Source organism: Colletotrichum truncatum (genome assembly GCF_014235925.2).
Source record: "Colletotrichum truncatum strain CMES1059 chromosome Unknown Contig_0003, whole genome shotgun sequence".
NCBI classification, from domain to species: domain Eukaryota; kingdom Fungi; phylum Ascomycota; class Sordariomycetes; order Glomerellales; family Glomerellaceae; genus Colletotrichum; species Colletotrichum truncatum.
The window spans coordinates 3,774,601-3,787,801 of record NW_027222400.1 but is presented as its reverse complement, the minus strand read 5'-3'; the positions used below and the strand labels follow the sequence as shown (position 1 = coordinate 3,787,801).

General features: G+C 51.9%; 3 protein-coding genes across 3 annotated transcripts; all 3 read right to left on the bottom strand.

The window, feature by feature from the left end:
- Positions 1-695: 695 nt before the first annotated feature.
- CTRU02_205930 (ThiJ/PfpI family protein) lies at positions 696-1,564 on the bottom strand (the record flags this gene model as incomplete). The annotated part of the gene is made up of 2 exons (XM_036723004.1): positions 696-910; positions 988-1,564. 2 exons carry the CDS (start codon positions 1,562-1,564, stop codon positions 696-698), a joined length of 792 nt encoding a protein of 263 aa, XP_036585302.1.
- A 709-nt stretch (positions 1,565-2,273) lies between these two features.
- CTRU02_205929 (uncharacterized protein) lies at positions 2,274-2,600 on the bottom strand (the record flags this gene model as incomplete). The annotated part of the gene is made up of 1 exon (XM_036723003.1): positions 2,274-2,600. The coding sequence occupies one exon, from the start codon at positions 2,598-2,600 to the stop codon at positions 2,274-2,276; it is 327 nt and encodes a 108-aa protein (XP_036585301.1).
- Positions 2,601-2,862: 262 nt separating this feature from the next.
- CTRU02_205928 (sphingomyelinase family) lies at positions 2,863-5,011 on the bottom strand (the record flags this gene model as incomplete). Its single annotated transcript, XM_070204635.1, has 3 exons — positions 2,863-4,028; positions 4,112-4,337; positions 4,451-5,011. 3 exons carry the CDS (start codon positions 5,009-5,011, stop codon positions 2,863-2,865), a joined length of 1,953 nt encoding a protein of 650 aa, XP_070061739.1.
- Positions 5,012-13,201: the final 8,190 nt, after the last annotated feature.

Below are 13,201 nucleotides of genomic sequence, written 5' to 3'. Positions count from 1 at the left end.
GGTACGAAATGGATTGAGGGAGATGGAGGTGCAGGTGGGAGGATGTATAGAAAAAGTGAGGTCTAGGTAGACGAGCTTTTGCCTGAAATTTTTTTTCTTGACGACCAGCCGGAACTTTTTTTTTTTTCTGGCGTCGACCCCACCGACCATGGCGCTAGCACCACCTTATCAGACTTATCCTGCCATAGCAACGACTGCACAACGACAGGGAAGCTGCATCTGGGGAAAGAGCTGTGATGGACCCTTGCAAAAAAAAAAAAAAAAAAAGGGCTAGTGCACAAATGCGGCGACTTTGGGTCGGTGGGAGTTCCATAGAGCCACCGAGAACCATCTACTCTGTAGTACGCACACCGCTCCCTCCCCTGTGTCTCTGCCTCGGCGCCAATGAAGCATGGTTCACATGGGTCGTCTTGAATGTATTCTCCCACTCCCCCCTGTGGCTTCTTTTCACGGTCGACTCAAGGAGACTACTCACCATCTGAGGCGCATCATCATTTGAGCCAACGTCACAAGTCACGAAATTGAAGGCCATAGTATCAAATTGTGTCTATGTTCAGTTTGAAGTTTACAAAGAAAACCTCCACGGACATTGAGCAAAGCCCAACGTGTTCCGGGTGCTCATATCAAAAGATTAGATGTAACATGCCTTTCTCAGTTTCAATTCGCACAATCAGAATTTAGCGCTACTTCTGGCGTCAGATGTCTTTCGCCTTCTGTGGCTTCGTAAACCAAGCCTTAAGAACCTGCCATATGAATCCTATAAAATACGTCGTCTGGCCTTCCCCATAAAACTGCCCTCTATCGCCAACATCCGCCATCTGGCATGCGATCTCAGCAATAGGCGCCGGGAAATGCTTGCTGTTCTTCCTAGCATACGCTGCGACGAGGTCATTGCCATTCGTGATGCCGCCTATCAATAACCGTCAGAAACCATCCAGTTGAGCCTACAAGTGTTTGGGAGTGAGGAGCGTAGCAGGAGACACATACCGCCTGTCCAAAGGTTCCCATCCTGAAAATATCGATACTTCTCACCCACAAACTTTGTTGTGGTGTATTTTTTTCTCAGCATATCTTGAACTCCTCTCGGCCCGCAGACCGTCCTTCCTTCTAACACTCCGGCAGCACCGCAGAGAAAAATCCCCGTACAGACGCTCAACACGTCCGTTGTTTCGCTCCTCTCGACATGGCCCTTCAAGAACCCTAGCACATCTTCATCCCAGGTGCCATACGGATCCGGACCTGGGACGAGGAGAATGTCAAGTTTGCCGGGTTGTACGTCTGGATGAGAAACGTCATGCGTCGTCGCGATTCTCAGCCCCGCTGTAACTGGCAACAACTTGGGAGAAGAGGTGGTAATGGGAGAAGCTGAATCGATCTTAGATGTGATATATGATATCTGCACGCTCGGTGCAAGTTCCTTCAGATGTTTCGGCAAAAGCTCCATCGACTCTAATCCGAGGTACTCCTTAGACATCATGTGGAAGATATCGATGCAGGCCATGTCGAGGAGCTGTGTCTCAGAGGGCACAAACACGCCGATCTTGACCACCTTATTGTTCGTCATGCTGCTAGTTGTCGCTTCTTGATTTAGTCGGAAGTTTTGCCCAAATGTGTAAAATTTGGTTTTCGGAATGGTTTCTTTCAATGGCGGTTTACTTCATCTATAAGTCGAGAAGCTGTTGGGTGATGATGTTTAATGGACTCAAACCTCCCGCAAGGCACCAACTTTATATACTATAAACCGCCAAAGCTTCCACCTGATCTTCTCTCGGAGCACAATGAACTGCTCCCATCCGCAAGCTAAGCTGGGCCGGTCTTCTAGAACATCCGGCAACTGTGAAAGAGCGACGAGGCAGCCCTTGGCTGTTACTGAAGGCGCTGATTGGTCAGAACCATGTAACTTCCGAAAGGTCTCGGTGCTTGGCGGCGATCCGGAACGAAACCGCCTCGATAACTACCGGTCGGTAGGCACACGAATGGAAAGGCTGAAAAGGCTTGGTTTTAAATTCGACATTCTCCAAGTCAACTTCGACTATATATCTTGAGCGGGGATCGTAAAGCTTGAATTGACGCCAGTCTTATGCACATGTCAACTGCAGCAACGGGGTCCGGAAATTACCCAGCAGATACGCACGATAGTCATAAAAAAAGGCCCATATTTGAAACTCTGTATTTCTACAAATCACATCATTCGTATTGTCTGTGGCAAAGTTCTTCCCATTCACCACCCCCGATCCACGTCCTAGCGTCAGTTGCCATGATCATGAATCGTTCTATGTACACACAAGATTAGATATTATAGGACTCGTCCATATTAACGGGTTCCTGGGATTCTGTCGTATCGGCCTCCCTTGTTGGTTTTCGGAACCCGTTTTTAGTTGTTCCTGCTGGGCTTGTCCTGTCCCCAGCGGATGCAGTCGTCTTTCCCCACCCTCTTGGCATCTTTCTGCCTCTGGTAGTCGAACGTCATGATGCTGGCGTGGATATGTCCTGCTGCTTCTGTTCCACACCTTCTTCCTTATAAGCGAATGCACTTGGACGGCTCTCTCGCTCGTCAAGTTCCTGCGTATTGCTCCGAGAACTCCGGTTTGAGGCCCCATGAATCCCCAATATCTCTAGAATGCCGATACCATGCCATGCCATGCATATCAAGAATGCCCTCATCTATTTACACGTGAGGCTCTTGGGCCTCAGCATCTTCAAACACGTAATCGAGTTAAAACCGCCGCTTGGTGGGTCTTCCTAGAAGTGGGCTGTGCTTCGAATCGAAAATAAAATAAAAGAAACCATCACGCTCCAAAACAGGAAGCGAGATCCATTTGAAGGTAGGTAAAGGATAACAAAGAAGGGAAGAAAGTTTCGTTACGCCATGTCGTTTGCTGTGAGCGATTTCGCCCTCTGTCGGGTAGCCTTTTTGCTGACTGAGTAGACCAGGTCTAGGGTCCAGAAATGGCACAGTTGCGCCTGAGCGCAAGGGATAGCTCCGTAAATAGGAGCGACGAGGGGGACCATGGCGTAATCGATGAAGTTCTTCTTGACAGAGCGGTACGAGAAGTTCATGCCGTCGGACAGACCAGCCTCAGACATCTCACGCTGGCGAGCCTTGACGCAGATGCGGTGGAAGCCCTCGTACAAGAACAAGTAGAGGGCAATCTCCATGAAGCCGAGGGTGCGCAAAACATTACAGATGTCGAAAATCCAGTTGAGGTGAGCAACCTCCTCGTTGCCTTCAGTAACCCAGACATACAGAGTCGAGGCGATAACAAGAATGGTCATTTGCAGAGGCAAGAAGTGCGCTTCGAACATGCGGTGGAAAAGATAGACGATGCGCTCCCAGTTGGGGGCCTGTAGGGTGTCATGAGTAACGTCTGAGAAAATGCCGCTCTCGCGGGGTTGCTCTGAGTCGTTCTGGTCCAAAGGAGCCTCAGGAACGTAGACGTCTGAGGCGTCACCGAGGGAGGTGTGTAACGGGCGGAAGGCGCGAGAGGTGTGCTTACGCTCCTGCCAGAGTTCCACAACCTTGCGGAGAGTGTATCCAGAATCGAGAGCACCCCACATGTGTCTCATCGCCTGCTTGTACCGAGCTTGCATGTCGGAGTAGAGTCCACGAAGGCCCTTAGAACCATTGCCGCAAACGTTGCTCTGGCTAACGGGGCTGAGCACGGTCCTCACGGTCAAGTTTCCGTTGAGCGCAAAGAAGCACTTCAAGTACATGTGCAGATCCTCTCCGATGGCTTCGTTGTCACAGTCCCAGCCGCCGACACGGTCGACCAAATCAAGTGGCACAGAGTAGACGGAGGTGGGAGGAGCGATTGTCGAGCCGCCATACAATCCGGACATACCACCAGCGGCCCAGAGAATGTCGGCAACACGGACGATGGCGGGAACAGCATGCGCGTTGCGGTCGAAGATGATTGGCGCCGAGTACAAGGTGGTCTTTGCTGTTTCGGGGTAGGACAGGTGCATGGTAGTGAGTAGAGCGAAATAGTTGGCCGAAAGGTGGCTGTCGGCTGTAGATACCCCACGTTCTTGTCAGCGAATCATTCTACACGCGCAGAAAATCGGAAACATTGACTGCGGCAGAATCTAAGAGTCTGACATGCGCACGTACCGTCAATACCAGTGATAATCACGTCTTTGCGAGCAGTCATTGAGTACTTTTGGCTCAACTTGCGGGCAGCCCAAGCGACATTGCTTCCTTTGCCAGCAGACTCTCCTGGAATGTCAGACGGGTGGATGGTGTAGTCGATGCTACGGAACTTCTTGACAAATTCCTGGATGAGTGTCATCGCCTTGAGCTCGACGTTCGCTTCACGTTGCTCCATTCCCAAGTAGACCTAACGAGACATGTCAGCAATTGAACGTGTTGACTAGCAAGAGGCGCTTTTTCAAGTGGCGGAGCAACTCAGCGAAGTTGAGAATGACTATAGGCGCCAGCGGGGAAACTCACATCGTAGCAGCTGCGGGCCTGGGGGTGCGAGGCCAAAACCTCCAGAGTCTCCTTGAGAGTGTCCATTTCTTCCTTGTAGTTGGGAATAACGATGGCGTGAATGACGCGATCGGATTCGCCATCCCCGTCGGTATACAGCTCAGGTTCAGTGTCTCCAGCTTCGCTGCTAGAGGCAGAACAGGCGTGGGATGTCAGAGTCTCGGAGCTAGACAAAGAGGTAGAGGAGCCACGGCGACGATGAGAGAACTTGTAATCTCTCAAGGTCTTGTTTCGGGCGATCTTCTTCATGTTGCGGGTCATGTCGAAGACGGCGTAGCAGCATCGAATAGGGAAGGCGAAGACAAGGACGTGAATAAACAGGCAGTAGTATGCGAATATGACGGTCCAGTAGCCAGCGCCTTTGGTCGTCGAAGTGATGGCGCTAAGGCTGTCTTGATGCAGATAATTGTAACCATGTGCCGAAGCAGCTGATTCTTTCGAGATCACCCAGTAGCTCAGGGCCAGTAGGGACAGCATGGCCAGGCCGCCTGCGCGGCGCGAGGCCCAGGCGAAGATGGACATGTTGATGAACCACTAGAGCGTGTTGTGGTGAAGCGCGATGGCAGCGAGAGGTGTTTAGTCGGCGGAAGAGCGACAGTGACGGTGACGAGAGGTCGACAACGGAAGGCGACTGTGTCTGCCTGTCAATGAGTCGAATCGAGCAGCCGCGAGAGGCTTGTGAGGGAATGTGCGAAGCCTGGGGTCAAATTGCTCGAGGGAGAGCGAGACCAACGACAGCTACAAGCAACAAGCGGAGAAGGGAGAGAGGAACGGAGGGCAGAGGAGGGAGAACCAAGAAGTAGGAACCAAGAACCCGAAATTGCAAAGGCTGCCTGTCGAATGGAGCCCTACCCAACAGGTCGATAGTGGTCTCTCGCGCTCTCTCTCTTGTCTCGAAAGGGGAGGAGTGATTGGAGAGTAGGAGGGGAGGAGAGGAAGAGAGAGAAAGAGGAAAAAAAAGGGAGGGACTGGGGGAAAATTAGACAGCGTCTTGTCGGATGATATTCACGAGGAGGAGAGCAACTAATGGATACGGGACGGGAACAGAGAAGGAGAAGGAGGGAAAGAAGTGCAAGGTTGAGAGAGTGGATGATTTCTTGGATAGGACAGACCAGGACGGGACTGGGACTGGAACATGGAGGTGGTGGACACGGTACAATCGAGACGACCCCAAAGGGGGGAAAGGGGGTGCACACGCTACTATTCCTAGGAAGTGTGTGTGTTGTGTGTGTGCTGGCGCTGGTGCTGGTGCTGGTGCTGGTACTAGGAATTGAGGTGGGAGCTGGGAGCTTCGTGCTTGTTGTATTGGATCAGATTGGACCTGGGTTTGTTTGAGAGGCCAGCGAAGTACCACACAGCAGGTAAGGCTAATAAAAGATACATAAACGCGCCAGCGTCTGAGCCAAAGGAAGGTCTGAAGTAGCCGCACGGGGGGGAGTGAAAGGGAATGGTCCTTTGCCGGATGCTTGTACCTTCCCCCTCCAACCCCGGCACTTACCCTTCTTACAGCACTGTACAGAGAAGAAGACTGTGAAGAAGCACTGAGAGTTGCGCCAGCAAGACCAGACAAAAGCCAGCAGAAAACACAACGGGACGAGACAAGATGAGCAGCATCACGGCAAAGAAGCGCGAGCCTAGCAACTGGGGATGCGGGACTGGAGCGGACGAAGGAGCCAGGGGACCTCTGGATTGGCGAGACGACGACCAGGGGATAACCCAGCAAAATTGATGGCAGCCGTAAGAGACTGGGGTGAGACTGGAGCAATGGAGCCAGGAGGGCAGATGTACCTTACAGCCCCATCACTTCAGTGAGCTCTCTCAGAGACCTAACGAGATGGGCAATGGACCACAGTGGCATTGGCTGGATTTGGCTGATTGGCCATGGTTGATGATTGGATAGCAAAACGGGTCTTTCAAATAGGAAAGGAATCCAATTGGTCGGCAGTAGGGATATCAAGAGGTCCAGAAACCACTGGGGTGCATTTTTTTTTTCTTACTTAGTGTACCGTACTGGGGCTAGTGCATCTCGCCTGCTATCAGTTTTGATGGGCTGCCTCTGTCTCTCTGGCTCCTACAGTTGTATTCCTCCGATAATTGCGTTAAAGCGAAGTGCGACGTGGGTTCTCGCAACCGACAGGGGTTGCACGGACTTAAAGCAGGGTTCAGTGGGCTTGGGAATTTTCTGCGCCTGCACTGAATCGCCCCGCGGGAAATGAGCAATGAAAGATTACCGGCTAAGCGGCGGCGCTGCAGAGCATCACACTGTGTACGGAGTACCCGCAGTCGCGCTAAGGTCCCTCCTACTTTCTCTCCTCCAACCCTTCTAGTCATCCACAGCAGAATTACTGTCAACACCGCCTCACTCTCCGCTTTCTTCGTCCACAAAATCTCCTTTGGACGGCAGCACGATGTCGCCATTCGTTTGCCATGGCGTCCCTCTTCGCTATGCCTGGATGGGTCCCAGAAGATGGCTCAACTGAGTGGCTCGGCTTAATATGCCTCACTCCATCGTTCGTTCTGCCTGGGCACACGGTACAAGGCCAAGCTTAACAACCTCGCCCTAATCGAGACACATCGCAATACGCATCGCGCGGGATCCTTTTTCGTGTATATTTTACTGTCTATTACTGTCTGCTTGAGTCTGGCGTCGTCGTCTACCACGTCTGCGTCATCATCGCTTGCGAGTCGGCGTCCGTCGGGCAATTGCACAGCCTCGCTAGGCAACTTTTTTTTTTTCCTTTCCCCCTTGCTACCCCCTCTTGAACGCATTCTTGAGAGACCGCCTCTCTTGTTTGTATTCCTCGTCCTTGGGGCTGTGGTTTGTTCGTTCTTCAGCGAGGGTTCTGGCCAGCAGTCAACCCCCAATGGGCGTCCGCATTCAGATGACAAACTGCAGGTGTACCTGACCTTCACAAAAGGTGACAATCTGACAAATACCCGCACAGTGCGGTCATTTTCGTACCCATGGGCGACATCAAAACAACAGGAGGCAGGGCTAAGGGGCCAAGGGCCGCATTCTGTCAGTGCCCTTGGACGCTAGTAACGCTAAGGTGCTGTAGGGTTGCTCCTCCCGCTCTGACGGGCTGGTTGGTCCAAACGGCATCCCCTTTAGGGGATTTGAAAATACCTCCCCCAGTACCAGATTTGCGGTGCTTGGCCTGGGGGAGCCACAGTGCCCACCGCCCCCAGCCTGCCCTTACTATACACTCTTCTCCACTGGCACTATATTCTGACCGGCTCAAGTCTGCTGAGCCCGCCGTAGCGTCGCCCGGGACTGGTGAACAAAGAAGCCAGATGTTTGAGTGCTTAATAATATAGCCAAGTGATGACGGCTCTTATTCACTCTTCATCGGCTTTGCTATGAGAAGTATTTCCCGACTTCCCTAGAAGGACCTGCCATATAAAGGACTTCTTCCAGGCGCTTCAGGTTGTGTTCTTAGCTCCGTGCTAAGGCTATTTAGGGGCGGCGTAGTAAGCCTTCGAGGTGTAGGCTGGTGGCTGGCTGCTTCAGACACCGTACATCAAACCTAGTAGTTTCTCTCGAAAACATCTCTTGTCCTGTCTTTGCTTGAACAAGCATCGCCCACTTTTGGTTGACCCTATTGTTGCAGCTGATGCATGGACAGGTAACTGCTTGCTTTGGAGGCAGTTGGTCGGAAGGCACATGCCTCGTGTAAGTACTCCGTAACAATGGGTTAATTTTCTTGCCTGCTTTAGTTACGTACACACCTTTTGACCTCAGTTACCTCAATGGGGACATTGAACCTAGGAATTTCACCTTTATTCATCCTATGCTCTCACCACCTTGAGCCAAGAAGCCAATGCCATTGTCTCCCTCCATTCCTCGCCCCAAGGCTCCTGGAAACAGCCAACCAAACATCTAACGAATGCGAGTCATCTAGCGTGCTTGTGCATATGTTGCTGTTTGCGGGCAACACGGGAGTTTAGTCGTTGTAGCAGCTCTCCCTTGGAAAAGTCCTTCGACAGCCACACTTGGGCATCGTTTACTCGAAAAACATGTTGCTGAGTCTGGCTGGACGAGATATTTTGGCTTATGTGCTCTCGAGTCCCACCCCTGCTCGGTAACGGACAACACTCGCCGCCTACACAAGCAGAACAAGTCGAACCGGACGTGGTATTGTTCCTCAATCTTTGAGTAAAAGCCACTTGCTTGTGGTGGCGCGCGCCCTGCTTGTACTCATGCCTGCCTGGCCTAAGAGAACGAGCCAGCAATGAACTGCCACGAGCCATGAAATCTAACCATTCTATGTCGCAGGGCAACGGAACAAAGGTGGTTCCCCAGTCTACCCGTCGTGGCTACCTACACCTTTGCCATGCGTGCGAAACCAGGTTGAGACACACGGCGGGCATATACCGCGGCGGCTTGTACCACGCTACCTCTGAGCGGCAGCCGAAGCTGCAGTTTGAAGGATTATACACAATGGAGCGGATGGCACACTATGCACAACAGCAACCACAGCTACCCGGCCCGCATGCAAGTGGTACGTATGCCAAGCAGTGCACAATCGTGGCTCAATCAAGGCTTAGGAGGTATACTTGTCGTCGCCAGCTACACCCTCGCAGGTGGGTATGGGTAATGATTTGCTTGAGACTTACCTCCAGTGAAGCTTGGAGTGCCCCATAGCCGCTGCCTACCAAAGAGAGGCGTATCTGGAGCTTCAGCATGGCATGGCAAGCTGTGGCTGCAGTCGTCATCATCACAGTCATACCGTGGCGGCGTCGTCATAGGGCCTGGGCGGGGGATGCTGGACAAAAAGGTCGGGAAAAGTTGATCGATGACCGAATGCGAATGCGCCCACGCAAGCAGTTCACGACACCGGTATGCCAATGAAGATTAATATCGACAGCGTCAATACAGGGTATGCAGGGCAAGACAGCTTGCTTGGTTGTTTACATGCCCCCTCATAACAAATGTCATCCCATGGCATTCAACCTTCAACCAGTCCGTCTAACACATTTCCAGGGGTTGCAATAATGATCGCACTTTGCTAAACTAGCTCGAGGCCGAGGCCCTACCATGTTTTTCTTGGTCGTCCCACCATCGCAAACCTTCATTTGGTGCCAATCTGTCGCCGAGTTTGACATTCCCCCCAACCCAACCAGCCAGTCCAGCCAGTCCTAGTGCGTTCCCCTCCTCCAATACCATCTACCACCGGCTGCCGTGCCGGTCTAGGATCTCGTGGCGAGCTGGGATATCGCTGTTGCCAGATGATGGGAGACTGAGGACCGCTCACCAATTTTCGTTCTCCTCGTTCTCTCCTATTCAGAATTGCAACAAAAAAAAAAATCAGAAAATTCTGAACCGAGAATCAGTCGAATGAAGGAAAACGCATGTCACTGCAGCCAATTCTCCACTATTGGAGCTGGCCAGGCCACCAGTGTGCCTATACTATGTAGGGGGGATCCAACAGTCACGGCAGCCGATACGTAGTACGGGAGATTTCGACCTGCACATGGTCTGCTACGGTGCGTGGATGCCCTTGTCACACCGCCCGATATAGTCATGTGCTTGACAAGCGCATATCCTTCCTTTCGTCCTTGGCCACGGACTTGAGTAGCTTCGACTGAGCTTCGTTTCTTAGTACGGCATGCCACCGCGAGCCGCAAATTCGTCATTGAATGTGCAGTTTGATACTAACGCATCCGAGTGGTTCTCTGCTCACCGCAATTAAGCCATCTTTCGAATATCCGTGCTATCGACGGTAGGGCCAAAGACACCACATGTTTTAGCGCATTCTCTTCGCACCTTAAATGGGATAACCGCAGAGGAGAATGCAGAATCAGAAGCGTATTGTGGTTGTAGTAGGCAAAGTGCGCAGAACGAAATATCGGTGTACAGAGACTTCTGTACGACAGGAGCACACCAACGAACGACATCTACCTTTTAGCGCACGGAGACGGAGTGGCGCTTCCAAGGCTCAAGGACTAAAGGCAAGGAAGGAAAAGAACGCGGCGACCATCCCTGCAACATATTGTGCTTGTTCTTCCAGAGCAAGCTAAAGTTCCCTAGTATCTCGAATAATACACGAGTACTTTGCCCCCAACGACTTGCTCCACGCTGACCAAGTATCCTTCGGCTTACAAGAGCGTATCCACAGCTCTCCGCAATTTCAAAATCACAAGCGAGAGCTTGCTTTTTGCCGTACTGGAGGATGCAGCCTTGAGAAGAAATGGATAAGGGCCCTTTCTCGTCAGCGACGAATAAGCGACAGTTCAGCGCCTGAAGCGCTGCTCAGTCCGCGTGAGCAGCTCTCGCGTCAGCCTGTTGCGCAAAATACGGCAATAAATCTTCTAGTTGTCTCAATACATTTCTGCTGCGAGGGAACAACCGCACAATTCCTGTGCTTGAAGACCTAGCAAGCTTGCCGTTCCCGCGGACTTCCACTGGTGGTGATCTTAAGCCAACCGAGAAGCCAAGCCAGTGACATAGCGGTAGACGACAACGCAAAAAGTACGGATACAGTAATAGCAGTGGAGGGAACGTGCCGGGGTGGTGGGGTGGGAAATCCTTGGCGGGTCGGCGTTTGAGATTGAATGTTTCTGATGCTCCGAACCTGACTGGCTAGGTGTGGGCCTTCAAGAACCTGGAGTTCGAGGTTTCCTGCCAGCCAACTGGTCATGTCAAAATTGCCCTACTGTTAACATGTTCACTTGTTCATTCATCGTACTCGTTCGAAGTCACTGTCTGGCGTCCTAGTTCTAGGACCGGGTCATTTCGACTGGGATCGGAGTGTTTTCTCGAAAGAAACCTTGCCTCGCCGTTGCCCCCCTCCCTCCAATATAAGCCCGACTCTCTCTAGCTTGGAATCGTGGCACCCACACTGACCCGCATTCGCGGATCATCATTAACTATACCACATGCAGACGCAACGGTGAATGGGAAGGAGGAAAAAAAAAAAAAAAAAAAAGGAGGCCAAGAAAAAAGGTATTGCAGAGATACGGAGCAGGAGCCTGTTCCTGTCACACCACCATCGACGCGATCCAACGGGTAGCGACCGCGTCTGTTATATCCTTAGGCCTCATATATGCCTTGGCAGCTTGGCTGGCTTATCCCACTCTTTAGTTATTACACTCGAGAGATTGCAATTTCTCATTGCGCTTCTGCCTTGGCAACTTGGCCCTGGCAGGGGTTTTGTTTTTTCTCTCTCTCTCTCTCTCTTTTTCTTCTCCTCCGTTCGCCTCGCTTGCACTTCCGTATTGGTTCAATCACCCTGACTACTGCCAAGATGGAGCTGGAGTTAAGGTTGAAAGAACTTGACTCAAGCTAGTCGCAACTTCAATTGCGAGCAATACGCTGATTCATCAACGTATTCGGTACGGCATATCCGTAAGAACACAGTAGCCAATGTCGCGCCGTTCTCAGGGGATACTTTTTTTTTTCCCCTATAGGATTGAGTTGGGGCCAACATGCGATCCCTTTTTCACATGACTCCCAAAGCCTCAAAAGTTGTCGTTGGGTCTGGAATGTCTACATTCTCCTTCCGCCGTCCAATTCGCATTACATCGTTGTCCATGTATACTAGTTGCTTGACGGTTTTGCTGTCGCAGATATGCACCTTCATTGACAGCCAGAACCCTCAGACTCGTCTGATGGCAGGAGACTGGCATGTCTCAACGTGTTGCGATTCAGACAGCTCCGTGGAGTCGGTACACTATGCCATGCTCACTACCCACCCACCCATAGAGTGCCTGCCTACTAGTGTCCATGCCCCGCCGGGCACCCCCGTTTTTTGTCGGCCGACTGGTACATAGTATCTGCAATTGCCCAATGCGGGAAACGATTTTGAAACACTGCCTGCAAGAAGGTCGAAGGATTGTCGTAACTTTATACTTGACCTGCTATGGTGAAGACGCGGGCATAAATCGTATACATCGCCAAGTCATCAGCAACGAGGACACTTGCCGTGTTGATGGTTAGGCTGGTTTCACGGGCTAGGGAACTCCTCCGTCCCTCCGTGTCTTCTCTACACTTTCTCGAACAATCTGGACAATCTGGCCAAAGTTGGCCCGAGACAAGAGCGTCTGATCAAGTAGATGACATTCTTTTTTTGCACGGGGCCCTTTTACCACCCGCATGTTTCCCATTCCCTGACTTTCCCTTCGAACAGGGGAGGGGGAAGATAGGGCTCGGGGGCATCCCTCGTCGTATGTCGATGAAACGGTTTGCCCCAGACGCCCAAAAAGCCAAATAAACCTCCCGAGTCTCCCAGAGGTCTCACATACATACAGGACAAATAGAAAACCCCGACAGCCGGACGGATCAACCAACCAGTCACCGTAGGGGACTGACATGTCGCATCATCGGATCCGAGGTGAGACCTTCGGCTGCCCTGTGTCCACCCAAAAAAATGAAATGTCCCTCCCCCGCCAACCTAGCCCATGTTGCAAAGGGCTGCTGTTGCCGGGACCGCTGGCGCTGTCTGTCACCCATCAAAGTCAGTCGGGCATGTGCCGTCTCGGAGAACAAAGTGGTGGCGGCCGGGCAACGGTGATTGCGAATTACCCGCATGGAAAACCGCTTCGGCAGCCCTTTCCGGACTGCGTGCGGAGGGGAGATGTCATGTCACAGTGCCACAACGGGCATTAAAGTCCGAACGGTGAATGTGTCGGGTTTGCATTGTTTTTCAAGCTACCGGGCTACGGCATGACGGTATCTTCTCTCTTCTCCGTCAAAACCGAAGATGTGGCGCG